General features: G+C 54.1%; 5 protein-coding genes across 5 annotated transcripts; 1 reads left to right on the forward strand and 4 right to left on the reverse strand.

Moving 5' to 3' along the window:
- Positions 1 to 366: 366 nt before the first annotated feature.
- E0L32_000911 (uncharacterized protein) lies at positions 367 to 3379 on the forward strand (the record flags this gene model as incomplete). Its single annotated transcript, XM_031144055.1, has 3 exons — positions 367 to 1491; positions 1555 to 2358; positions 2417 to 3379. 3 exons carry the CDS (start codon positions 367 to 369, stop codon positions 3377 to 3379), a joined length of 2892 nt encoding a protein of 963 aa, XP_030994445.1.
- A 1536-nt stretch (positions 3380 to 4915) lies between these two features.
- Positions 4916 to 6913, reverse strand: E0L32_000912 (uncharacterized protein; the record flags this gene model as incomplete). The annotated part of the gene is made up of 7 exons (XM_031144066.1): positions 4916 to 5101; positions 5170 to 5280; positions 5334 to 5519; positions 5572 to 6266; positions 6324 to 6688; positions 6745 to 6791; positions 6851 to 6913. 7 exons carry the CDS (start codon positions 6911 to 6913, stop codon positions 4916 to 4918), a joined length of 1653 nt encoding a protein of 550 aa, XP_030994446.1.
- A 1180-nt stretch (positions 6914 to 8093) lies between these two features.
- Positions 8094 to 10037, reverse strand: E0L32_000913 (uncharacterized protein; the record flags this gene model as incomplete). The annotated part of the gene is made up of 3 exons (XM_031144077.1): positions 8094 to 8447; positions 8522 to 9253; positions 9321 to 10037. 3 exons carry the CDS (start codon positions 10035 to 10037, stop codon positions 8094 to 8096), a joined length of 1803 nt encoding a protein of 600 aa, XP_030994447.1.
- Positions 10038 to 13131: 3094 nt separating this feature from the next.
- Positions 13132 to 18305, reverse strand: E0L32_000914 (uncharacterized protein; the record flags this gene model as incomplete). The annotated part of the gene is made up of 6 exons (XM_031144088.1): positions 13132 to 14883; positions 14941 to 15372; positions 15846 to 16831; positions 17343 to 17450; positions 17527 to 17970; positions 18059 to 18305. The coding sequence occupies 6 exons, from the start codon at positions 18303 to 18305 to the stop codon at positions 13132 to 13134; spliced, it is 3969 nt and encodes a 1322-aa protein (XP_030994448.1).
- Positions 18306 to 20137: 1832 nt separating this feature from the next.
- On the reverse strand, positions 20138 to 22870 carry E0L32_000915 (uncharacterized protein; the record flags this gene model as incomplete). The annotated part of the gene is made up of 1 exon (XM_031144099.1): positions 20138 to 22870. One exon carries the CDS (start codon positions 22868 to 22870, stop codon positions 20138 to 20140), a length of 2733 nt encoding a protein of 910 aa, XP_030994449.1.
- Between the last annotated feature and the right edge of the window lie 3528 nt (positions 22871 to 26398).

Raw genomic sequence — 26398 nt, forward strand, 5'->3', positions numbered from 1 at the left:
TTTTTCTGATCTATTGGCAGCCCGGGGCTGCTTTTACGCAGTAGGTGTGTGTGGCGCCTGCACAAGACATACCTAAGGCACAGCCCAGCCTTAGAGCACACTGCATGGCCGTCACACACCGTACTTGCGTGAGCTGTACTCGGAACGACTGGACTCCAGGATGTGCGTTTCACGGGGCTTGAGCCTCAAGGCCTGTGAGTGCGCTTGCTCCGGTACTGATACTTAAATGACACCGGAAGAAGAACCATATCTACCTCCACGAGTCCTCTTGCCACCGAAGCGTGCCTCGCGAAACATACCGATAACAGCCATGTCCGACCTGAGCTCCGCGTAGCACCCTCTCGCCTCGTACCTGTGCCAGTCACCATGGAGCCCGTCGGCACACCTATCGAGGACGCCGTCAGACCTGGCATTGGGACGAGTAACACCCGTACTCCCCTACCTTTGGACTCCAGTTCCACCTTCAATACTCCCGATATTGGAAAGCTATCTCCCTCACAAGCACCAGGTCATCCGTCGCTGACTGCCCAGAGCAGCAGCCAGGTCACAGTCAATGACTTTGGGGATTCCAAGGAGCTTAGCGAACATCGACCGCCCAACAATGCCGCTGAAGACGACCGAAAATTTGATGGTGTTCTGGAGAAATGCGATGATTCCGGGAGCCCTAGTGCCATCGACCATGATCCCCCGAGTCGTGACGAAATCGTGTCCCACGCAGGAGGCCACTTCCCAGACAGTCTCTCCCGACACCAAGCACTGAAGGAACAAGACCTCCGAGACAGAAGCGCCAATGCATCACATCCTGACACAATAAGAGAGCCTGCAGTCCATGAAGAGGCTTTGGAGGAAGCTCTTAGAGCTGCGTTGTGCAACTGTCCCAATTCCAAGGATGGGTTCGTCCCGTTTGACGCCTTGAACCGTCTCATCACCAAAAGCCACGTTCTATCAGAACTATCAACCACTCTACCTGGTGTTGGGAGAAAGGTTATCGAGGAATATTCCCAGGCAGTTCTAGCTCGCAAGGTAATTCCTCCTCCTGGACCAACTGTGATCCCGACCTCGTCTCCAACGTTCACTACCCGGCGGAAGATCTTCGCTATCCTCGTCCTCCTCGGAAAGGTACCTGCCATCGTCGATTTTATCAGAGAGGATCTCTATGACAACATCCTTCCGTTAAAGATAATCGATAATCACAAACAAGGAAGACCCTTTCTGTATTACCGACCTGTCAAAGATGGTGACCTGAGGCCCCTCGAATTTGCTATACCCTGGAGAGCTGCCGACCGCGAGCAGTTCGAGCAGTACCAGTGGCGTTTCCTGGCCCCCTACTTCGATGTGTGCAACGAAAAAGGGAAGAACAAAGTCCACCACTACGATTTACCGGATGGAACCGTACTCCCCTTTATGAAAAAGGACCAGTATCTCAGAGGCGGCTACAGCGATGTTTGGCGGGTGATCATACACCCTGCCCACCATAACCATCCTCAACAGGTGAGAGTTCATAATGTGTTTACATATGAAATCCCTGGCAGTCATATACTAACTACTGCGCAGAACAGCCCGTCTTTTGCGATGAAGCGGCTGCGAGATGGCACCGATTTCAAAGTGTTCAAAGCCGAAGCTTCAAACCTCAAACGATTTAATAGCCAAGGCTTTCCTCACCTGATCAAACTTTACTTGACCTTTCGCCTCCAAGGACACTATTACCTCCTCTTCCCATGGGCAGATGGCAATCTACTACAGTTCATGAAGACCACATTCCCCGACCCGAGAATACCTTGCCGCACTCGCGAATTGGCGATCTGGTTCATGGGAGAGTGCTGCGGTGCAGCAGAAGCATTGAGGATGATTCACACCTTTCCCACGAGTGAGCAACCATCGGTGGTGTCTGCGCCGCAGGCAAAACATGGTTACCACGGGGATCTGAAGCCAGAAAACATCCTATTCTTCCTAGACCACGAGGGAAGAGAGGACTTGAATGGGTTGAAGATGGCAGTCCTGAAAATTGGTGACTTCGGCTTGATGCAGTGGCACAACTCAAGTTCGGTGGAAAAAGTTCAGGCCAACGCTGTTTCGCGAACATACAGGGCTCCAGAATGGGACATTGGAAAAAAAGTGGTTTCCCAGAGCCACGATATCTGGGCTTTGGGGTGCGTTCTTCTCGAGTTTTGTGCTTGGTACCTGGGAGGTTGGGAAGAGGTTGATCAATTCTCCCAGAGGCGCGCTGGTGGAGACTCTGGTGATAACGGTTGGGACGACTTTATCCGAGAGGATGCTTTTTTTGACTACGCCAAGCTACCGACAAGCGGCCCAGATGATCCAGATATCTGCGTTAGAGCCAAGCAAGCGGTCTATGAGGTGCGTTTGTGCAATCATTTGGGAGAGCTGCTGTCGATATGCTGACCCGACAGTCCAGGAGTTTGCCTCGCTTCTAAATCTGAGCAACTGTACCGACTTCATGACCAAGATGCTCATTTTTATCAGAGAGCACCTCTTGAGGATAAATTCCAGGAACAGGGCAGATTGCGACTACATCTGCACCGAGCTGAAAAAGATTCACCAAGAATGTATTGCAGATGCAGCTTTCTGCACTGAGCGTCTCAACGTCGGGACAATTCGTGTGGGAACGGATCTCTCGGAGACGTACGCTCTCAACCCATCAGCGGTGCAGAAGGATCATATCCAGCGGCAGAACCCGTTGCTTAATCACACGGGTCCAGTCAATGCGGGTAACGTGGAACCTCTTAATCACGACTCCGAAAGCCCAGGGCCCAGCCGTTCTTCCCGGGAAGCAAGACAATCCATCTCCTTCCCAGAAAAGGAGTACAACATAGTTGGCAAGCTCATGGAGAGTAAGCACGACAAAGGAGAAAATATCACTTTGGTAGTGGAGCAGTCTGGCGCACAGTTACTGTCCGAGGATCATGTAGTATCCCCCGACAACCAGGACCAACAACCGCGAGATACTACGATCGAGAACGGAAATAATCGGAACTCCCATTTGGTGGCATCCCAGCCGACATCACCCTGTGAAGCCATCGCTGAGGATGAGCTTGAAGAGGGGATGCAAAGCCAGAAACAGACAGGGGAGATTGAGCCGCAAGTCAATCAGGCTCCTTCCAATGCCAATTGTCCCAATGCCGCTTCTTCCCTGAATGTCCCACAAGGCGCTCCGAGCCATCATTCAGGGGCGTCAGTTAAGAGTGGGAAAGGGTCTCGTGGAGCATCGTCCATCACCGCTACGAATCGTAGTCAGGAAAACGGAAGCTTTGACCCCGGCCCCAGTCCAGCACCTCCCGGCGACTCCGAGGGGCCACAGCTGAAGCGGTCCTTCCGGTCCTTTCTAAGACGTCTCTTCTGCTTTTCGTCCGAGGTTTGATTGTAGCACTTGGGCGGAATTTAGAGTGAAGGTGCATATAGAATTTCGCCAGAGGCAAGGTACCTGGAGTTGCGGCGTTTGGGGCATGTATGAGGACATGGCGCCAGGGGCTTTCTGCACATTTGTACCTAGTATCGTGGCATGTACATGCGCGTTTTTAATAATCCCTGAACGGACGGCTCTAGACTAGGGGCGCAGCTTTCTGTAGTTACAAAAGTGGCTGAGTCCACCCTGCAGGAGGCACCTGCATCTGTGCTTTTCATCCTAGCACTGAGATGTTGATACAGTCCCCGTGTGAGAATTTGGGTGCCTGGGCGGCCTGGCCACCCAGAGCGCCAAAAAGTCCTCGGAAATATTATATGTCACACATTGGGGCAGTGACAGCACTGATCGAGCAAATGAAAGCGAATAGAATTGCGCTTGTGCTCCAGTCACGACGTCAGGGGGTAGCAAAGTCGTCGGGGCTGAGCACCCTCCTGGCGTCCGCCACTCAAGGAAGCGAGCCCAGGACCCTCAATTGGCGCTTCCAAGCTGAAGTTGCGATGTGAAAATATTACTGGATACCAGCAGGAATCCTGCATAAGCAACGCGTGGCACTTGTCTTGATTTTATCAAGGGTACGGACGTGATATTGGATGCCATTTCCAATACTAATTTGATGGCAAACCAACAGCTTGCCTCCGGAGATGCTGGACGGACCCATCCCATCCCGTATTTCGGCGTATATTCGGCTGACATGATTCGGAGCAACTCGTCCAAAAGCAATACCTGGCTTCTATTTTTATGGCCACGTACTCCGCCATCGGACTGATAAATACTCGGAGCAGAATCCAACACCTCCGTAGCAGATCAATATCCCTAACACATACCTGTTAATAAACATATCTGATGGAGGGAGGCAATTCAATTCAAGGCCATGGCCAAGATAGCTCCCAGACGCAAGAAATTCCATATCACCAAATCAAAGACCCACAGAAGTTATCATCTCTTCTCAGACACAAGTTTGGGCCAGGCGGTTATGAGGTTGAAGTGAGTGTTGGTTGCTAATAATCCCCTATGGCTTGACTGACATCCTTTCTGAAGATGAGGCATAATACGTACCATATCAGGGCCCCCAGAAAGCTTACCGATGTAAGTGAAACCCAAGCTTCAGGGTATCGGATCCTGACTAGTTTGAAAAAGTATGAGATCAAGAAGTATACTTGAAAGTAAGGTTGAGCTCTGAGAAGCTGGCTTCAGTTGATGGATGGACTTGTCCTTTACCAGTGTGACATCACTTTCATGAGCTAAGGCTCTGTATGGATGAACATGTTTTCCTTTGAACAATTGGTTCGATCCTGTATCACCTTGAACATAGACATTATCTGCGGCGAACCATTGACAAATACACCACTTTTGCACAATCCATGTTGTAGGAGTAGACTTAGAACTTAGACAATCTGAGTTTCAGGGTCCAAGAAAGCTAGGGGGTTAATCGATAGGAATGAAAGAAAAAGGGAATAATGCGAATAAACACAACTCCTTTGCCTCCGGATCTTACCCAACCTCCTCGTCACTTCTTGCCATCTTGGACCGTCTTGAGGGACGGTACTGAATGAAATACCACCAGAGACCAACGGTTAGGAGAGTCAATACCACTACCGTCAAGGCATAGATCCAGATGTAGCTTGATACAGAACCAGAGTCCCCGTCCCACTTGAAGAAGCCCATTGAGAACACGCTCTACATCAGATTAGCATTTCCCATTTCACAAGGCCAGATTCTGCATTTAGCTCGAGCTGCCAACGTACCGCTAGAAAGGTCCCAGGGAGGAAGAACATGGTGACAAAGGCAATAGATCTCATTAGCTTTGAGTCACGATTCGTGCCGATAGCAATCTGAACATTCGTTTCTCCGTAAGCCTAAAGCAAATTAGTTCGAGAGACCTCAATATGTAATTGCTACATTCACTAACCCATTGAGTCGCCATCGCCATGCCTTCGATTCTCATGGTGCAGTCTCTGATTTTATCATCATATTCGTCGATGATGTCCTCAAGTCGGTCATGAATACGACGGCCAATACGACGTAGGGAAGCCGCGGCCATCCCATCACTGCGCTCATCCACCTTTGATACATCACTACTGTGGTCTTGAATTGACTGAAACGCTTGAGCTCCTGAGGTACAAACGTTAGCTTGACTCAATAAAGACCGTTGTAGGACGGGGCGAAGCTCTAAGCGGAGACATTCTGAGCTTTCGGATTTCAGTGTAAGGTTCAAACTTGCCTTGGACTGGAACTTCAGGATTGGTTGACACCGTCTTCTCATTTGTCTTCTGAAAGCAGGAATGAACTTGGTCGTGTTCAACAAGCGCCTCGGCACAAGGCATCTCGTCATTTAGATACTTCAAACTCGACATGTCCTGTGTTCGGGATGGATGATAAGAGCGGGAGTTTGGATGGCTTGTGTTGGCAGTCAAATCTACTTCCTCAGCATGGCGAGACATCTTCCCTAATTGGCGGCTCCAAGTGATGAGTCCATTCCTGAGATAGGTAGTATCAAGCCATGCTGACCGTTTCTGTTGGTTTCGGGTCTCGGTTTCGGCATCAGGGAGGCCCTCCATGTCCTTTCGGGTGAAGTCTAGCTGGAAGATCTTGGTCTCTATTTCATCGATCACAGCTTCAATGAAGTTCACATGTCGTGTCCTCTCTAGCTCGGCAAAAATACCTGGTAGAATCATCGGATGCTCACATTGTGCAAGTGACGCCGCTACCCTCATCAGGATCTCCTGCTCGACTTGGAGAGGACAGCCGAATATGATAGCAAAGGTAAGGCCATATTCGGGGAAGTAGGTCGCAGATAATGCTAGGTCCATCTCCCAGGCGTTGCTTGTTCGGCAATTGTACACTGCATGTGATGAATGGGTGAGCAATGGGACAATGTGACCCCATCAGCGTAACTCACCATATGCGGGATGATCGTCCCCATTCTCATCCTCCAGTCGTACCTGGCTGCTAGAAAAGACCGGAATATCAGCTCGGCTGATAACTGAAGCTATCGAACCATGCGTGTGAAATTTTGCTGTCAGGCTTCGGAAGACCTTTTGAGAAAAAGGCAAGGATCGGACACTTCGTTGGCCGCTCATGACAGGGACCTCTTTCGATGAGCCTACGTGACGCGTCTTCTCAGCTATGGTCTCAAAGGTGAGTGCCCGGTGTGTGATTCGCCGTTCTGGTGTCAAGTTATGCTCAACCCATTCTGCGAGTGGGATCTTCCAAGTACCATTCGTGTTGAGAATCGCCAGAGGTTCGTGAATGCGCTTGGCGATACTGCGTTCGTTAGACTGTCTCTAGTCAACAATGCACGATGAGGGAATATTGCTGACACGAAAACCAGTCCGGGGCCAAAGTCACGGTCAATGCTAGGGCATTCCTAGCATAAGTCAATATCTGGCCTAATCAAGACCTTGCCAGTTAGACTGGGAAACTCACATCCTGTAACCAGCAGTCCCATTCAGTGTCTCCGCTCAGATTCCAGACGAACGCCTCCTTCATAATTGTCAGCTTGGGAATGCTCCAGGTTCGGGCGGCAGAACTTCGTTACCTTACTCCTCGCTGACACCCGCACTACCGTGCTCTGGTCTTCTCTATACTTGAAGACTTGGCCGAGATCCCCATCTTTCAGACCTGAGTGATCGGTGATCCAGTTCATTCTCGATCTTCACGATCAGCTGGCCTGTAGGTGTGGTAAAAACTGCTGCGATGTTTTTGGGAAGGCGGGCCGCGAACCAGGCTGACAGCATGAGAAAAGGCCAGTGGATCAGTGGCGCAGTTTTGACCAATGATTACGGGTCCAGTCGCTATCCATGCACAAGACTGTGCATACGGTTGAGCACAGCCTAGCATGCGTGTCTTGACGCCCGATCTCGCTGGCAACTTGCCTGGCCCAAGCTCTCCGAGTGTAGGACTTGTGACCCGCAACATGCATCTGCAGTGGCACGATCAAATCCCTCCAATCAAGCAAAACTGGCACAGGGCGTGCATTGGCTCTGCCATAAGTACCAATCCCGCCCGCGCTCAGTCTTCTTCTCGATTCTATCATGTGCGCCCAGCGAGCCCAGTCTTTGAACACCATCTGTCCGCGATGCCTGTTGCGATTGTTCGAGCGACCTACACCGAACAGAATGCCTTGGAGACATTCTTTACCAATCTATTCGGCTGGGGCAAAACATCTGTTATTGTACGTGAGAATATGCCCTTGAAGCCGCCTCAACTAGGTCTAACATGTAGTACAGTGGAAGCGAGGGAGATATCAGTGCACGATCCCTCGTGACTTGACGCCGGTAGGGTTCTTCGCTCGCTCAATCACACTGCCATATATCTCACAATCCAGCAAGGCCGAAATCCAAAGCCTCCAACAGGCTGTCCACCTCGAACATTATGGGTAGTCCAGATCCGCTGAAGGGCTATGCTCGGGGACATAATCCAATATGTTACTAGCAGCAGTGCACAGGGACTGTTGTGGCCTTATGTATGCGTTGCCATCATTCACCAACCCATCTAATCGTTCGTGGGAAGCAATATTTCAGCATTTTTGCTATGGGGGGGATAAGGAGAATACTGAGTAGGAAAAGGCAGTGTAATATTGGTATTCCAAGCAATCTTATCCATCCAGAACGAAAATGACCCCGAGATGTGAAGTAAAAACTGCCAAACTGCAAGACCAGGATACTTCTCAGGAGATATCCATACTTTCCATCTCTGTTCCAGCCAGTGGCTCCTCCGGCTGGCCGACAAACTCGCTCAAGGCAGGCTTCCGTTCATTGATAGTTCGTTGTGCTATCGGGTTCAAGTCGAGTCGTACCTCTGGAGTTGACAGTACTTGACGAGATTGGTGAAGTGGTCGAGTACAATATGCTTCATCTCGGATAGCCTTGGAGTAGATCTCACTGAAGTTGATGTCCAGTTCTTTGGAAGTCGCTCGAACCCGGTCTTTTGAAAGAACGACCAGCATTGTCTTTTCAATGACATCCAACACGTCTCGAATGAATCCAGTACAGTTCGGGTGGTTATGGAGTTTGGAAAACCACTAAGAAATGTTGGTAAATCTGTGTCGTCGTAACATTGTCCAGGACGGAGGTGGGAACCACTTGCCTCAGATACTGCCGGCTTGACTTGAGCTGCATAAAGAACATGGTCTTTGTGCTTCAAGACGCCAAAGAATATGTTATTAATCCCCCCGGTGATGTAGATGGTTTGTCTATCCTCTTCAAATTTGTCCCGGAGTTCTTTACCTCCCAGACACCAAGCCATAAATTCCATGAACAGGCAGCCGAGAGTCCATATGTCGAAAGCTCGTGACACTTTCGCGTCTTTGACGTCACACTCAGGTGGCCGGTAGCCTGGGACTCCAGGGATTTTCTCATTCGGTATGTTCGAACGACTAGTATCTCGATTGAAAGATGACAGTCCCATATCGGCAACCACAAGAAGGCCTCTCGGATCTTCGTTCGTGCTGAACCAAAGAATGTTATCGGGTTTGATGTCTCCATGTCTCCCGTATTTCTTTTCTCCCTGCAGATGTGTCGGGTCATGAATGATACTGATCGCGCGAACAATGCCCGCGCATTGGCGTGCCACCCATCTGACAAAGTCCAGATCCAGCGAAGTCGGGATTTTGTATTCCCAGTAGTCTTCCAAATTTTGATTGGCCTTCGGAAAGAGGAAATGATATTGAGAAGAAATCTCATAGGTGGCAAGAAGCGTAATAAGGTTTTTATGGACTAACCCACCAAACCGTTTGAGTTGGTCCAGCTCATTTCGAAACTTTGCGGCGTTGTTGAGACCGTTGCTATGCAGAGTTTTGAGAGCGAACTCGTCACCCTGGATTCCAAGCTGTACATGACTAAGTTAACACAAATGCGGTTGGTTTTCTTGGAGCTGGGTGCGACGGATTACTCACACCGTCGAGAACTCTATCGAAGTTGTGGTAATGGCGGTCAATCTTAACAATCCTGACATCCGCGTACCCGCCGCTGAAGCTTTTCGAAGCTTTGCGCTCCTGAGTCCAGGGGAAGATCGTGTCCTCGTCTAGTTGATAGTGCTGTGCTTTGTTGTCATGATCAAGTTCAAATCTGTGTACTGTGAACTGTCGTTGTTTTGCGATGAAGCTATCCAATGCAGCGGGTCTCCAGGATTTCAAGCATTTGAGCTCTTGATCCCTGTTGCCTTGGCGTCGAAGTCTCACCTTACCGTCTCCCTTGTCTAGCATGAATAGAGGAAGATCGTGGTCGCATAGCTCCTCCTTCACAAACTCTGATATGAGGTTTGCTTTATCAACCAAGACGAGAATAGCGAAGATCACGAGATACGTCTTTTTCGGAGGAACCGCCGATGGAATCTGTGCTGGGCGTACGTAGTCGAGATAGTTTTCAACTCCAAGGCTTTGCATCTCTCTTTCAACTCGTTCGCGAGTCAAAAGATCCCAGACCAGCTGTCGAGGCCAGAATCTTGTTGTACCCTGGTTTGCCAGACGAAACCCGTGGGCTCGAAGGAACTCATCCAAATTTTGATCTTCGGCGCTCATGGTATCTTCCTCGTCAGTGTCGTGGTTTAACGCAGAGAGTGCATCGATATCAATCGGAACATCGTCGAGCTGGAACTCTGGCAAGGCAGCCATGGTGGGCGGCCCTACAACGTACGCAGAGCCCGGTTTGCGTCTCCAGAAACACTTAGAATGCCAGTGATGTTTGCCGGGTGTTTGATGATTGGAGAAACTTGAGTGTGAGTCGGGCCATCAGGTCTCTTCGTGGTTTCTGTTTGCTTGATCCTGTTTGCGTTTAGACTTCTACGCACAAAGAAAGGCAATTAATATTGGGAAGACCAAACATAATGATCAACATGGGTGGAATTGAAGGAGAAAGAAAGAGTAGTGATAATGGGACGAGCAAAAGGCTGAACAAGACACGTCATCGGTCGCCTATTGCCCTGGTTCGCAAACCAGGCTGGCGGCAACCGGACGACTTCTGGTGTCCTATTCAGCAACTTCAGGGAGACGGCTGACAAGCTGAGATGCACCTATGCTCATGCTCGTTCATTTTAACTGGCTTGGCTTGCACATGCAGCCTGCAGCTCGCCCGACGAATGTGACCCCTCCTCTCACCGCATCTGAGCATCATGCTACACAGCAGGGCCGAAGCCGGAGGTTGTACCAATAAAAGCGATATCTGACCAAAGCGAATTTTCAAAGTACGTAACACACTGAGCAATCCTAGAACGTCAGGTGATTGGTCAGTCAATACCATGAAGCTATCACAAGGTGAGTAAACCGAATGCAATATGTTTGTTAAGGACGCCAGACAAGTGATCTTATTCCGTTATTACCCTGTATCTATCAGTGATTCACTGAATGAGTGTATCTGTCTATGGTCGCGGAAGCGGAAAAGTATCTCTTTTGAATTGGGTATGCCATGATGTTATGCCACATTTGAACAATCTCAGTTCATTTACTATATGGGTTGACGATTACGGTGTATTGACCGGAGGCGGTAATCTAGACCGAGCTAAAGACTGGTAGTGTTCAGAATGCATTCTCATGACCATATCGCTCAGAACGGTACGTTTAACGCGAAGGCATGATGTCTTTGGAACAATGTGAATAACACCAGACTCATCACAAATTTCTGAGACTGAACGACTAGACCGAGTTCTTCCACACATCTGCTCTACTAGAACTTGTGACATGACTTTGTTGGCCTTACTGATTGAATGACCAGTCATTACTTAAGCCCGATGGCTTCGATTGTAAGTATGACTACATGCAAAGATCTGATCTTTCTCTCCTATTCCAGGTAGTAGAGACTTACCTTGACTTTCACATGCCAATAAATTGGATTGAAAACAAAGCATGGAACTAGAAATCTGCTTTGCATTAGGGGTTGACTCATCATCTGAAGGAAACTTTTTGTTACCCGTGTTCAAACACTTCTGCAAGTTAATAAGCAAGACTGTCCATCCCTTCCCTTTGGTTTCTTTTGGCTTGATAGAGCGCACATAGACATCAGGTCCTGGGCGAGATGAAGTCAATGTGACACAACTCTCAGGGTACCGTACCGTTTGATAAGGCGGACCAAGGTTCCAGAGGCCTGATTTCCGAAGCTGAGGCATTATGGCATCAAGGGTGGGTATTCCCTAGGAAGCAGTTGCATATACACGCCTTTCCAACACGCGTTTAGCTGTATGCCAGCGACAATGTTTGGTTGCGATCCGCCGACACCCGAATGCAAACACCAAGTCTCGAAAGCCTCGGGCACCAGACTGGAGCTATGCAGCTTGCCCGATCACTTGCCACCCATTTTACTGTCAAGATGCTTGGGCAATGGTGTTGTAGATAGGCAATTGACGTGGTATGGAATCAGGCACTCTCCCTATCGGGTTTATTCGTTTTGGGCACAAAACAGCAGATTTAAGGACATGCGACAATCTCATAGGCTGACGATTGGTGCTCAGTGCTGAACACGATGAGCCAATGCGCGCGCACTGAGCTTCGGATCGTACCTATCCACTTCAAGGATAGGATTCAAGCTCTCACTGGAGGCCCAATAACACCCAAAGTACTGGAGGCCATAGAGACAAAAGATCACAATTGCTCCTCTGGGCGCGAATACCATCGTAATTTTAGACCAAACTATAACCCAACAGCATAGTTCAACCTGGTTTTGTGTTGGGCAATCAGGTCCCTTTTCAGGCTGGGCCCCAAAGGAAGGCAAAAATAGGCGTTGCTGTGGTGGAAGGAATGCATGAATGGACAGGGGCAGCTGGAACGTACGTTGCCGAGAAAATTTGAATCCTATCTTGATCTGGTATGAAGCCGATGCTGTGGCCCGATTGTTCGCGTTATTAGAGACGCCATCCTATTGGCCAGCGCGCGAATAAGGCACACCGGGCAGATTTAACCATCGCACAAGAACATCCCCAACCCCTCACGCGGCTGAAGATCTGTATCCGTCCTCTCAGTCTTTGATCAAAGCACATTCGACCTTCTTCTGTTGAAAGTAACAAGTGGTGACAGCAACGTCAGTATGGCAGAAGTTCCTCCCCATCCCAGAGATAGCGGCAAGAAGACGACTGTCCAGGAGATCCACACGCGCCTCGCACCAGACCCATGGATCCTTCTGCGATACCTGAAAGCAGTCTACGGGCCTGGCAATTTCAAGATACAGGTAGTCTAGTCCTTTCCAAGTTGTTCACCCACAGGCTGACGGGAATATTCCATAAGATGCGTCACGACGTGTACAATCTCGAGGCCCCATTTCGTCTATCAACTGTATGAACCCCGGTTGGCTGTCCCGTTACTGCTAAGCTAGAACCCACGCAGGCCCAATTGAATCGCATACTCTCGTAAATCCTGATATTGTCATGTTACGGTGACAAATATACTGGTGAGTCTCAGAGGTCACATGTGTGAAACAATCCATGTTTGGAGCGGGATTAATGACAGACCTGTGCACTGCAGTACGTTGCGATGAGTATACGAGTATGGATCCATTCTCTCGAATATGATGAGCGACAGCATGAGGGGTGTCGGAGGATTGGGCCATATTTCACTTGGTGATTGAGGACTCTGAAATCCAGCCTTTCGGGCAATTCTCGACATCAATTTTTCAGTCAGGAGCCTGTTTCGATCTCTCGGATTCAATCTGTCTATTATGAAATAACGATAGCATCTACCTGTACAAGAATGAGGAACACCCCAATCGCAAGAGACGCTGGCATTACCGCAGGTGATGTATAATGCTCTCAGTCTCGTGCTCACGTCCAACTCCAAGCAGCGATCTGCCTTCTACAATAGTCTCTGTGAAGCCATATCGTACCCTCTCGTTCTTTGCAAGTATTGACAGATCGATTCCCTCCATTTTGCCGGCATGAGCAGGCAAAGTGACATGCCTGGAATCGCGAATGACCGTGGACGCGTAGCCAAAGATCTCGGGCCCGTCCGCAAGGTGAACAAGAGCAACACTCAGTATCCCGGCAGAGAGGAGAATGCTACAGGCCACAACGCAAAGCACCACCCAGAACTTGGGGATGGTATAGACTTGGACGAACTTTTCCGTATCCACTGCGACTGTGATGTTTGGGTCAAACTTGGCGTTTGGGTCTATGCTCCCAGACGACATCGACAAGAATGTTTGACTGAGGAGCAAGTAGGTATTGAGCAGCTGTGTCAGGCGGTTGCTGAATTCGGCATCACTGGCTTGGACGAAGCCCGACACATTGAGCGCCTTGTCTAGATCTGCGAAGGTTGGATCGACTAGGTATTGAACTGAGAGGTCTGCGCCGTAGGCCGATGGACGTCCGCCCGCCAATGGCATCTCCTTGGACACATAGCGAAAGATCTGGGAAAATGAGAGCGGAGATATGCTTTCCGGGGGCTGCTGAAGTTGCGAGGCACGCTGCGCTGTGACGGCGCAATTTTGGCGGGCTGATACCTCGCGTCGTGAGCAGTGCACGCGAGATTCGACGTATTGCTGACGGACAGCGCATAATGCCTGAACCTTGTATGGTTTGTACGGATACATTTGCTGGATCGCTAGCTCAAAGTTGAGCTGCGTCGGTCCAGTTTCGATGCCGATCTCGTGGGTAAATATAGCTGGTGTCGCTACCCCATGGATTAACCAGGCACTGTCAACGAAGCGATCCAGGCCTAGGCCCCACGCGGTAGAGGCCGGGGTCTGATCTCTCGTGAAGATTTCACTTCTGTTCCTTGGAAAACCATGCGAAGTTCCATTCGCTCGAGTCAAATTGTTGGATGCTCGCTGGCCAATCCAATCAGAATCATCCCATTCAAGATCCTGTAGCTGCGGCTTGGAGTAATTCATGGTCTCAGCCTGAGACTTTGAGCAACGGAGACTGATGTGGCTGGACTCCAGCGAAAATGTCGTGTTCCCGACAGCAACATGAGTGATGGGTATGCCAGCCAACGCTGAGTACGATTCAAAGTCGGGTTCCCCAGCGATTTCGTGCCACGACTCATTTTTGGAATCAGAATTGGATGACGCCAGGAGCGGAATCTTGAGATTGCCCCAAAGATCCATTGTGTCGTTCTTCGAGGCTCCCGGTGTTAGCAAAAGGGTGCTATACCAACTCGAAAGCCGAGACAGTCGGGATTGAATCGTCTCCCAGTTGTCGTACTCGGTTTGAAACCAATTGTAGAAGTTGGACACGGCAGCCGTGTCAAAGTACGAGACAAGAGAAGGTCCAACCCTCGGCTGATAGCTCGAACCAAGCATTCGAAGAATAGCTTGAGCACCCAACGGCGATAATGACCAGAGCAAAAGCAGGACGATGCCAAGGAAGTTGAAAGAGCGCAGTCTGATCTGCGTCAATAGGGTTGTGCCCACGGTCTGGCTGCCAATCAATTGTTCAAGCGTCCCGAGGCTAACACCTTGTTCGAGCTTCCATCTGGCAGCTTGATATACCAGTCTTCCAACAATTGAAGCAAACAGAATCGGGAAAATAGTTGCTGACTGGGTTTTGTCAGCGATATTTCTTTTGCTTTGCTTAGACTCCCCATGCATTCTTACAACTGTAATTGCGTTCCGCCATTTTGCATAAACGTCATCTTCGTAGTCCTTTGCTTCTAGAAACAGAACTGCGAGCGCAAAAGCCAAAAACACAAGTGGTGCAATAATAACCACACAATCTGTCAACAACCGGTATGGTTGAAGTTTCTCCCTTCTGAACTCTCGTGTGCCGTGAGTCCCCCCTGTCTCGGGGTCGTTGCAAGGTAAAGTTGTGGAGTCGCTATTATATATGTCGCTAAGGTCGCTGACACGGCAAGATTGCCTTTCAGCATGGAGAGCATTTTCGAGGCCAGATCTCTCGGCGCCTCCGCCTGGCAGGGTTGTCTCTGCTTCCTCGGATATTGGGGAAACATTCTGCGACGCGGTCTGATAGTGCCCTCGAGGCACCACAACCTGGGTCGGTGGCCGTGACACTGACTCCATGCTGGGCACCTAAGACTCTTAATTGCTAAGAATGAGGTCGAGATTTTCCTGGTCGTACGGGAGTTTTGTAGCCCGAAGAGCAGAACAGACAATGGTAGGACAGCCTTCCCTCATCCGCGCCAGGCTGACATGCGTCTCAGCCACAACCACAGGGTGACACTGCAGATGAGGATTGTGCCCCCATATCAGTGGGACAGTGGGTGTGACTATGGACGAGACAAGTTTAGTAATATCACTGCAGATCTTCCCCCAGCTGAGCTTCTGGAATCATGCAGAACCCTGTCCCGACCACATTACAGGTTGGACATCGCTGAGGCCAAAAAGACCCTCAGGCTGTATTGAGGCTCTGTTTGAACATCAATAAGGCTACTGTAGTTTCACCGATACGTGTACAACTTGGGATTTTATCAGTGCATTGACCCTCTTCCAAAAGCGCACAAGTTCGGCAAGCCCTACATCATCAGCCGTAGAAAGTTACTAACGCTTGGTTCCCTCGGCGGTGCTGGATAAGTGCTCGACACAGCCCGAAGCACATCGAAGGCAAAGGGAGTTTCCTCCCAGGCAGCACAATAGGGCTTTATGATCGCCGACGACTCTTTCATCAACCCAGCCGCGGCCCCCATCCGTCGGTTTTCGAGATAGAGGGTTTCGGCGATAGGAATAATCGGGATGTCTCCGACAGCGATGCGGGGGGTGTCCAGCATCACCTCCCACACGTAGGGGTTGGATCGCTGCATTGCCTCGTACAAGGCACGGAGGTCTGAAGCTATGGCCTTGATCGTCGTCTCAACTATTTCCCAAGGCATTCCACGCAGCTCCTCCCGCCCACGGTTATGCACCAGCACCTCGTCTACCACCTTGTCCACTAGCTCTTGGGGAAGGCGCCCGACAAGCAAAGCCATCGTCAAGCGGTAGTGTTGCAAGATAACAAGATTCCGGATGCCGATCAGCATCGGCGCCAACAGGTGGCTCGAGTGAGCATCCTCCGCTTTCCACGCGATCGGCTCGAAGAGGTTGGTCTTGGTAGCATCGACGAACGGCAGGTCCAGATCCTGCCAGTCGTAAGCCGGATCTCTCGCCGTCGTCTCGAACCACTCGATAAATGTGAGCCCCTCAAGGTCTCGTCCCAGGCGTATGAGCAGCGCGGGTGTCCGATCTCGCATGCGCGTATACCAATCGTCCGCGCGACACAGCAGCAGCAGGTCGAGCTGGTGCTCCAGCACGACCTCGACCGCCTCCTGGTGCCCACCCGCGCCGCCGAAGTACCTCCACTGGCCCAGCACGTAGACCTGCGTGCTCTCCGTGCTTGCGAACTTCCCGGCCGAGCGCTGGAAGCGGTTCGGCGGGGACGCAGGGCCGTTGCCGGGGCACGCCCGCAGGTAGTTCTCCTCCTGCTCGAGCGCGACCTTCCAGCGGTTGACGGCGCTGCACGCTGGGTCGTGTGCGGATCTGTCCGCCTCCATGTGCTCTGGGCCGCAGTAGTAGACGATCCGGCACAGGCCTCAGGTGTTGCATTGTGGCGGTCTCAATTCGGGAGTTTCTTGCCTGTCGGGAGGAGTGTTCACTACTATCAACAAGCCCATGATACCATATACACTAATACCACTTGACTTTCCGAGATCTTGAGGTATTTCGATGCGGCTGAGGCTGAGAGGGAGAGCTCTTCGCGGGGTGGGATGCGGGGCAAGGCGTACAGTGCCAGCGGTCAAAGGATCTTTTTTGTGTGACCCCTTGAAGGGCACATGATACAAGACCTTGTCTTCTACGTGATGATTGAGCAGGTAAGGTTTGCACGTCGTTGATGGTTTTATTGGTTGACCTGAAGACTCAGGCCCGTGAGCTAGCGCGGGGAAGCACCCCCTGGTCTTTCGATCCGCCCCCTGGCAGATCTTGATATCCTTCGCTGTACTTTGCCAATATCAGACAATGTTTTGCTGTACATACACAGCATATCCAGAAGGCTTCCACCTCGCTCATACGTCGATCCCCTAGCATCTGCTCTGGCCGTTTCCAGTAAAGTTGCCAGCCTGGTACATCCCATCTGCGTCGTTCAGGCACTCGGCTAGGTATCGGTTGCCATGTCAGCTCTGCGCCACAATCATGCTTACAGCCATAGTCTCAACAGCAAAAAAAAAGCCCAGCGAGGGAAAACAAGAGACTTACCGACGGTGACGAGCTTGAGGTTGTTCGTCTTGGCCCAGTTGATGAGCCACGGCACGAGCTGGTTGACCGTCGTGTCGTACGTCTCGTGCATGAGCGGGATGTGGCCGTTGCCGCCGGCGCCGGCGGCCGTGAACTTGGCCTGGCTCTGCTGCGGCGACTCGTGGTTCCAGTCGCCGGCGTCGATGTCGTCGGTGATGACCTTGTAGCCCAGCGCGCGCATGGTCGACAGCACGGTCCCGCCCGTCGCGAGGTAGGGCGGCCGCATGTAGGCCGGCTTCCTGCCGAAGATGTTGACGAAGGCCTGCTCGAGGCGCTGCATCTCGGCCGTCAGGCCCTGGGCGGACAGGGAGCCGAAGTTCTGCGGGTGCGTCCACGTGTGCGACGAGATCTGGTGGCCGCTGTCGTAGGCGTTCTTGACGGCCTTGGCCTGGTTGTAGATGCAGCCTGTCGTGTTCATTAGTATAATTACACACGAAGGGGGGTTTCTATGCTGCTTGAGTGCACCGGGCCAGGGATGTCAAGTAATACGCACCGTACAGAGTGCCCGTGAAGAAAAATGTGCCCTTGGCCCCCGCGGCGTTGAGCTTGTCGACCAGGTTCTGCGTGTAGGTGTACGGGCCGTCGTCAAAGGCCAGCGCCAGCACGCCTGGCTTGGCGCACTTGGTGATGACGGTGCCGGGAGCCGGCGCGCGGCGGATGACGTCGACGGGGCTCTCGATGGGCACGGCCGTGGCGCCGAGGCCCAGGAGGAGAGTGGCGAGTATCGTCTGAGGGAGCATCGCGGAAGTTTGGAACACACACGCACGGATGATGTATCAAACGTCTCTCGAATGGCAGTCCGCGTGGTTGAGGGGCGGCGTGGTAGCTCTCTATCCGTCAAGTCGTGGAGAGGCATCGCCGCGTTTTTAACTCGATGATCGGCTTCCTTACGTCCATTTTTGCCTTTCTAACCCCCTCATCGACCCCTGCTGGCGCATTACCGGGCGAGCGCAAGTGCTTGGCAGCGGAGGCGAGGTGATCGCAGGGTATAACGTGTATACAAAACCTATATTGTCACATTAGGTTCCTCTCCGCTCCGCCTGTCTCCGCACATCGTACGGGCCATCATGGCACGCATCGCCCAAGAGTTTGGCCGTCCATACCCAGCCGAAAAGCTATCGCGATGGCCGCTATGGACAAAGTATCATCGCGCATCGGCCACAGCCATCTAGAGCAGTCCAAAAACCCGGCTGGGCGCCGCGGGACGGCAGGCGGATCTCAATTCTTCCATACTGGGACTTGGGGGACGAGATCTTGCTCCAAGTCAGCGCCAAGCCGACGGTCTCTCCAGGTCAATATTTGCTTCGGGTAATCTGCCCAGACCCTGGTCCATCGGACCCAGAGTCGACTGACTCTGCTTTACCTGGAGCGCCCGGTGGTTTGGTGGTCATGCTTGCTGCTGGGTCTTGCTCTATTTAGCCGCGACAATCACAGCAGCGTCGTACACCGACAGTGTTTCCCCCCGAGCAGTGGCTTTTATCCCAAAGCGGAACGGAGGTCTTCCCGCCACGTGAAATTTGGAGAGATCCCAGGAAGGAGACCCAGAGAGTCGAGAAGGAGGGCATTGCGTGGGGACAGCGTAGTGCCGCCGAGCGCAACACAGACGGAGCTGATTCTCTCGTGGACAGCCACATGAGGATAAAGCTGAAGTTCCTAGTCCCCCACGTGAGAGTTAATCTCGTTCTCTAACCCAGATATGAGCATCGCTGGACGGAGTGATTTCGGTTTTGCTCGTGCCGGGCCCGCGTGCACCCTTTTTACGGCTGGGCTGCAGACAACTTGGCCCCAGTCTGGTCACGGAGAGAGATTGAGTAGAGAGGGACGGGACATCCTGCGATGTAACTCCCCGCCTCGGGCCCAAGATCTCGCCTGGTTCAAAGCGGAACCGGCTATCGCGATCGGATCACAGCATGTGCCTCTGCTTCCAGGTGCTTGGGTACGCGACAGTGCGGAAGGGGCTCGAACATCCCGACCAGAGCATGGCAGGGCTAAGCTATATCGACCGGGCGACAGGAAGCTCTGATGAGGCTCTGGGTACGTTTGCTTAGCCCAGAGACAGATGAATGCCCAACCATTGGACACAGGCGTAGTCAACACCATATCTGATCTCATGTTTGGTCACCCATCACCACATAAAGTTGGGTTCCGGGGTTGAGATCGCAAGATGTAACGGCGAAAGAAAAAGAGCGCTGTCTTTTCTCTGCCTCCATGCTCTTCTTGTTCCTGTTTGCTCTTTCGAGATATATGAGTCGGAAGCTATATACAGATAGAGTAGGTCTGGTAGGTAGATGGTGATGCAAAAAGAACAAATCGCAGTAGAAAACAAAACAGCCAAAACGCAGATATTCGGGCTCTCAAATCAAAGCATAAACAAAAGAAATAGACAATCCTCCTCTCCCTCCATGTGAATGTAGAAACTGCAATTACGCAGGCCACGTCCCCATCTCGAGATATGGCCCCTCACGTTATCTCTCTCCCCTCTCTCTCCATCGTAAGATGCTATTCCCTCTTGGCCCTTTTTCTAGTTGGACTTCTTCTCTTTCCTTCCTTTCCTTCCCTTCCTTCCCATCTCCTACCTCCCTTCTTTGCCCCCATCAGGCGTACTATTCCTCGTCGCCATGTAGAACTCGTACTTGTCCGGGAACAAGATGATATTCGCCAGCCGCACGAGCTCCGCCTCGGCCGCCGACCGGGCAGCGGGCGTCTTGCCCCTGTCCTTGTCCTTCTCTCTGTCCTTGCCCGCCCCAGCTGCGCCATCCTCCACGTCGTCATCATCATCATCGACATCCATCTTCTCCCCCGCCGCCTCAGCCTGCTGCTGCTGCTGCTGCTCCTGCTCCTCGACCTCCATGCGCGCCTGCACCTCCTTCTCCGCACCGGACAGGTCCCACGGCGCCATGCCCATCGCCCGCAGCCCTTCCTCCCCGCCCGTCTCGCGGATCTCGGCCTCGCCGGGCCGCCCCACGTGCTCGGCCTCGCTGCCGAGGCCGGACCCCGTCGAGTCGAAATCCGGGCCCGGGTGGCCGCGCAGGAAGGCCTTGCGCTGGCGCGCGAGGTACAGGGCGTTGGTCTGCGTCAGCGGGCAGGCCGGCGCGTAGACCATCATGGGCGCCGAGGAGACGACCGAGGCCGGCGTCGGCGTAGCCGTCCCCGCCCCTGTGGGCTGGGGCTGTTGTTGCGACGTAGTAGTAGTAGTAGTAGTAGCAGTAGTAGTAGACGGCGGCGTCGAGGCGCCCGTGGCGCCCGCGACGGGGGAGGACGGCGCGGCGGCCGGGGTGGCGGGCCGGCTGGGCCCGGCGCTGGACATGATGGTGTAGGCCGTGTCGCAGTGCCAGATGATGTAGTCGCCGGCCTGCAGGTTCGGCGGCGCGAGCAGGCTCTCGTGCAGGCGCAGGTGCGGGTGCCACAGCTCGGTGACGCGCTGGGCGTGGCCCGGCACGGCGCCGTGGATGACGGTCGAGGTCGAGGCCGAGGCCGAGGCCGCGGCGGCCGCCTGCTCCCCCGGCGGCGGCGGCGGCCGCTCGAGGGCCCAGTTGTCGGCCGCGAGGAAGGCCTCCCATTCGGGCCCCTCGCGGACCTCGGGCGCGGGGGTCTTGGGCGCGAAGAAGGGCCGCAGGAGGAAGTAGGCCGTCAGCAGCTTGGGCGAGGGCAGCAGGCGCACCATGCCCGGGCGCACGGCGGTCAGGGCCAGGATGCCCTGGAACATGCGGAAGACGGAGCAGGCGCCGAGGCCGTTGTACAGGTCGGTCGTGGCGACGATGCGGCCCGTGGGGTCCCAGGGGTTGTACTGCTCCCACTGGCCGCGGAAGATGTCGTCGTAGGTGCCGCCGCGGCCGTAGCCGTCGGGCTCCCAGCGCTCGAGGCTGCCGCCGTCGACCTGCGCGATGAGGGTGCCCGAGGTGTCGGCGGCGGCGGCGGCGGCGGCGGTGACCGAGTCGGCGGCCGAGTTGTTGGCTGGCCGCTGCTGCTGCTGCTGCTGCTGTTGACTCGGCGGCGGTGGCACCTGGTCGCCGACGTGGATGCGGATGCGGTCGGCGTAGCTGATGGGGAAGCGCGTGGCCATGCGGTCGTCGTCCTCGGCCTCCCAGAGGCCCATGGCCCAGCTCTGGGCGCGCAGGACGTTGGGGTGGGCGCGGGCGCGGACCTGGGCGGGGGTCCAGAAGAAGTCGAAGCAGGTCGGGTCCTGGGGCGGCGGGGGCCGGACGTCGTGCTGGTGGACCTCGAGGTAGGCGCGCGTCTCGGCGACCCAGGCGGCGGCCTCGGCGTCGGGCACGACGCCGCGCACGACGCCGACGCCCCAGCGCTGCAGCGACTTTTGAAAGGCGGCGACGCGGGCCGGGTCGCCGATGTCGGCGAAGCCGATGCTGGGGAAGAGGCCGTCGTCGGCGGCGGCGCCGCGGGCGACGACGGTGTCGATCTCGTCGCGCAGGGCGGCAAGCAGGCGGGCCCAGGAGGCCTCGATGGCGTCCTCGTGGCCGGCGATGAGCTTGCGCTTGATGGAGGCGAAGCGCGCGGGCAGGGGCACGGGCTGGGCGCCGTAGAAGGACATGACGGGCGGCTCCATGGTCTTGGCCCGGTGCCGGAGCTTGGCCAGGCGGCGGTCCTTGGGATCCAGCTTGGAGCGCTCGGGGGCCTGGAGGCAGGCCTGGAGGTGCTGCTGGAGCTGCGGCGAGGAGGAGGCGGAGGAAGCAGAGGACGGCAGCGGAGGGGAGGAGGAGGAGGCTGCTGCTGCTTGTATGGCCGTGCTGATAGGGGTTGTGGAGGAGGTGGATGAGGAAGAGAGTTGTGGGCTACTGCTGCTGCTTGTAGGATTATTGCTGGGGATGAGTGGTGAGTGGTGAGAGTGAGAGTGAGAATGAGGATGTGAGTGTGAGTGTGAGTGAGAAGACTGCATATGGTCTTGGTGGTGGTTGTGGTGGTTGTGGTGGATTTGCTGGTGCGGCGCGGGGCTACCAGGATTGGAATTAGCGCTCGCCTTAGCGCTCCCCGAGCTGGAGGAGCCGCCGCCAGTGCTGCTGCTGCTGCTGCTAAAGATGCTGGCGCTGATGGTCGGCCCGGCTACGCTGGTGGATGCTGTCATGGCCGCCGTCGGCGTGGCGGTTCCTCCTCCTCCGCCTGCTGCTGCTGTCAATGCCGCTGTCGTTGCGGCAGAAGAAGAAGACGAAGAAGAAGAAGAAGGAGAGTGGTGCATCCGCGTCGTGGGCGGGAATCTCCTGTCGCGTAGCTCTGCAATCTTGGCGTCCTTGAGGTCGCCAGGGTCGGCAGATGCTGGCCGGGCACGCAGCCCGATCGAAAGCGATCCCATCTCTGCGTCGTCTGGTTGCCGTCGGATCGTCCTGTCGTGTGCCTCCGTGTCCAGCGTGTCTGTCTGTCTGTCCTGTCCCCCTTCTTCTTTCGTCAAAGGAGGGTTACCTACTGTAGAGTTCAGTTCAATTGGACATCTACACACCAAACCCCACCGGCAGCCCAAGCCAAGGCCAGTAGTGAATGGTGTATGTATGCACAATGGAGGGTGCCCTGTTCGATGCGGTGGCGCCGGCCGGAGCTTTTCCAACTTGGAACCAGGGAGATTTGCTGGTCGAGAGCCCAATACATGCAACCCCCGGAAAGGACCCCCAAAAGACCCCTGACTAGAGGGGGTCTTGCAAAGATGGCACCCCCGGTTGGCTTCCTTCTGCGGCCTCCCTTTGGCTGGAGGATGTTCCAACGCGGGGAAAGACGGCGCGGCGCGGCGCGCGTGCGTGCGGGTGACAGACAGCACAGGTGCTCTACAACGGCAGCGGATCCGCCTCCAAAGATGATGATCGAGCTGATGATGCCCGGTGATGCTGGACAGGCTGCTGCTCGAGCTGCTGAGCTTTTCGACCTGAGCTCGGTCTTCCCTTGGCCGGCACAGCAGCTTTTCTCGTCCTCCCTTGGCGTCGTTCTCCCGCTGGCTGGCTCGGCTCAATCAATACCCAGAGCAGATGCCCGTGAGGTGTGCTCGTGCTGTTGCAGTGCGCCACGGAGTGCCGTGCTTCCGTTCCCTGCCAGTCCTCTTTTTTTTTCTTTCTTTCTCTCTCTCTCTGCTACTGCCAATCTCTCAGATCTGGATCCCTCCTCCTTGCGCTTCCTCGAGAGGATCAAAGAGCCCTTGGGCACAGCAGTCAAGTCGCCACGGTGTCTGGCAGCGTGACCCAGCAATCCAGGATGCGTGCGTGACTGCGTATATGGTGCGTGTGTGTGTGTGTGTGTGCGGTTGTGCGACGCAGGACCTTGTGTGTGTGCTGCCAATCCTGTCGTGTGCTGGCGGCGGCGGTGGTGGTGGTGGTGGTGTTGTCCCCGTGATGCTGCTGCTGCTGGATGGGATGGATGCTGTGAGCGAATGTTGTTGTCCCCCCCCCCAATCCAAGCCAATCCAAGCCCTGGGTACCCAAAAGCCCCGTCCAAGCCAAAGAGTCAGAAAAAAAGAAGTGTCTGCTGTATCTCGACGGTCCAGGTCAACGGGGTCGAGAATATCGTTGCAGTCTTGGTGCTTTTCCTCTCCCTTTCCCTTTTCCTCTTTCTCGTCTCTTTCTTTCTTTCTCTTGGTTTCCCTGTCCTCTTTCTGGTCGGTCAGATCAACTCAAACTCGTCCGGGCCCAAAATCAGCAACACCGTCGACTCGACAGCAAAACAGGCGACCCCAGCACCCTTTTTAGTGTTCCCGGGTTCTGCCATTGGCGTTAAGTACTGGTGGCCCCGTCAGGCATGGCCATGTAGCTAAGGTAGATGATGATTATGCAGGTAACAGACGGGAAGGCCCAGATAGTGGGTGGGAGGGGCGGCGAAAAGGCACGGCGGCCAACCGTCCGTTCCAGACTCGGGATCGTGGGCCGGCTGGGCCTTTACCCTTTTCCCTTTGGGGGTGAACACTGGTGGTTGGTGGGGGGGGAGGGAGAATGAGTGAAGACGGTGGAGGGGACCGGGGAATGGACTGGAGGACGCGACACACACACACACACACACACACACACACACACACACACACACACACACACACACACACACAGCTGCCGACCTAGTTAGTTAGTCTCTGCATCAACTAGAGTGTATCATCCCAACAAGGAGGACCCCAGCCGGGGTGTCTGTCCGAAGGCGGAAACGCTGTCTGTCTGGTCTTTTTCAGCTGCACTACAATACTTGTACTTGTCACTTGCGTCTTTCTCATCATGGCCGGCCAAGATGAATACTCCGAGCTAGCTTTCCCTATTCAATTTTCCGTAATATACCCTTGCGAGATTATTCGCACCATCATTCCTCTCGCGTGTTCCGGAACATGTCCCTCAGTCGGAACGGTCCATCTCCACCTGGGGCTCAAAAGAAGAGATCGGATCCAGATCCAGACCAGGGGAAGATCATGCGTGCGCGCCCCCCAGCAAGGAAGCCAGCAAACAGTCCGCAATGCCGTAAGCAGTCAATCAAGCAAAGCAGACGCCAACGAGCGACCCAAGACTCGGATGTCAATTTCGAGCCGGCAAAGCCAATCACTCTCACATTGATTGCACCCGGTAATTTACAAGTACTCGATTGGCAGTGAGCGCCCCTTTCCCGCTTTCGGCGGCCGGCTGGATGGCCTCTGGTTTATCTGGCCTTGATTTGCCAACCGTCTCGTCTCCCCTTGCCTTTCTCTGGCCTGCTTGATTGCTCTTGGCTTGCGGCGGCCTTCTTCCCGCTAGGGGCTGTGACATACCTTACTTTGTTTGCTTATCTGGCCTCCTTCTTCGTATGGCCCTGGTAGACATTGATCCAGCTTCTTTTTCCTTACTTCAATTATGAAAGACGTGAAGCCGGGGGTCGAGGCCGACAGACACAGCGCGGCGGAGGACGGCGGCGGAGTTTTTGTCCTGGCTCATCCCGCGACCATCAGGCCAACAGTTCAGAGCCATTCCTCGAACCGACACCACACCCATCCATCCCATCCCATCCCCTTCCCTTCCCTTCCCTTCCCATCCCGCAGCAGAAGCAACCAATAAAGCGGGAGGCGGATCGTGGGGAACTGGCGCCGGCATTTCGGGACGATGGTCTGCCGCCCAAGCGGGCTAGCGCGGGCCTTAGCGGTAGGCTTCCAGGGCCGTTAGCCCCCTTCTCTCCAGTGGAGCGCACAGCTCCAGCGTACTCGACCTAACAGTAACAGGTACGGAGCAGCCTAACCTTTTGCTGAACCGTTCCTGGACCGGCCTGGCTAAACTTCGGCGATTCTTGTCAAACCCTCCAGACATCCGTAATAAGGGATCAGCAAAGGCGGACCCCATATCCCCCCTGAAAACGGAACCGCGAGAAGATGGACAGTCGGCACTTCTCTTTTGCGCGCTGGGCGGGCACACGTTACATCTACGTTACCCTGTAGCTCTTTTCCATAACCACCTGCTGGGTAGGTAGCTACAAACCTCTAGGGCTAGCTTTCCAGGTCCAATGTCTGTCTGCCTGCCCGATCCCAAAAGGACCCCTTGCCATTCCCCATTCCCCATCCCGTTAGCCGGCAGCGAAACTGGAGCGCGGCTCTTTGTGCTGCCCGATACGGCCCGCCGCCGTTCCTCGAAAGCGCGTGAGACTGCAAGTCTTGCTTGCGTAGGTAGGTATCGCCAAACGGTCCAGGGGTTCCAGACGCGGGCCCAAGCCAGTCTCCTCGCTCGCTTGCGATTACTGCCTCGGGTCGGCCTGCTGCTGTCGACGGCCGAGGTCTCCTCTCGCTGTGCAACCCGCTAGGCCCCAAAAAAGCCATTCATTCCATGCGATGCAGTCAGTCCCCGCTACATCGGCCCTGGCATCTGCAAGTACTGTTTTCTGCTTCCAAAGATAGCAGTATGGACGA

Source organism: Thyridium curvatum (genome assembly GCF_004353045.1).
Source record: "Thyridium curvatum strain D216 chromosome Unknown NODE_3_length_876553_cov_77.224826, whole genome shotgun sequence".
Lineage (NCBI taxonomy): Eukaryota > Fungi > Ascomycota > Sordariomycetes > Thyridiales > Thyridiaceae > Thyridium > Thyridium curvatum.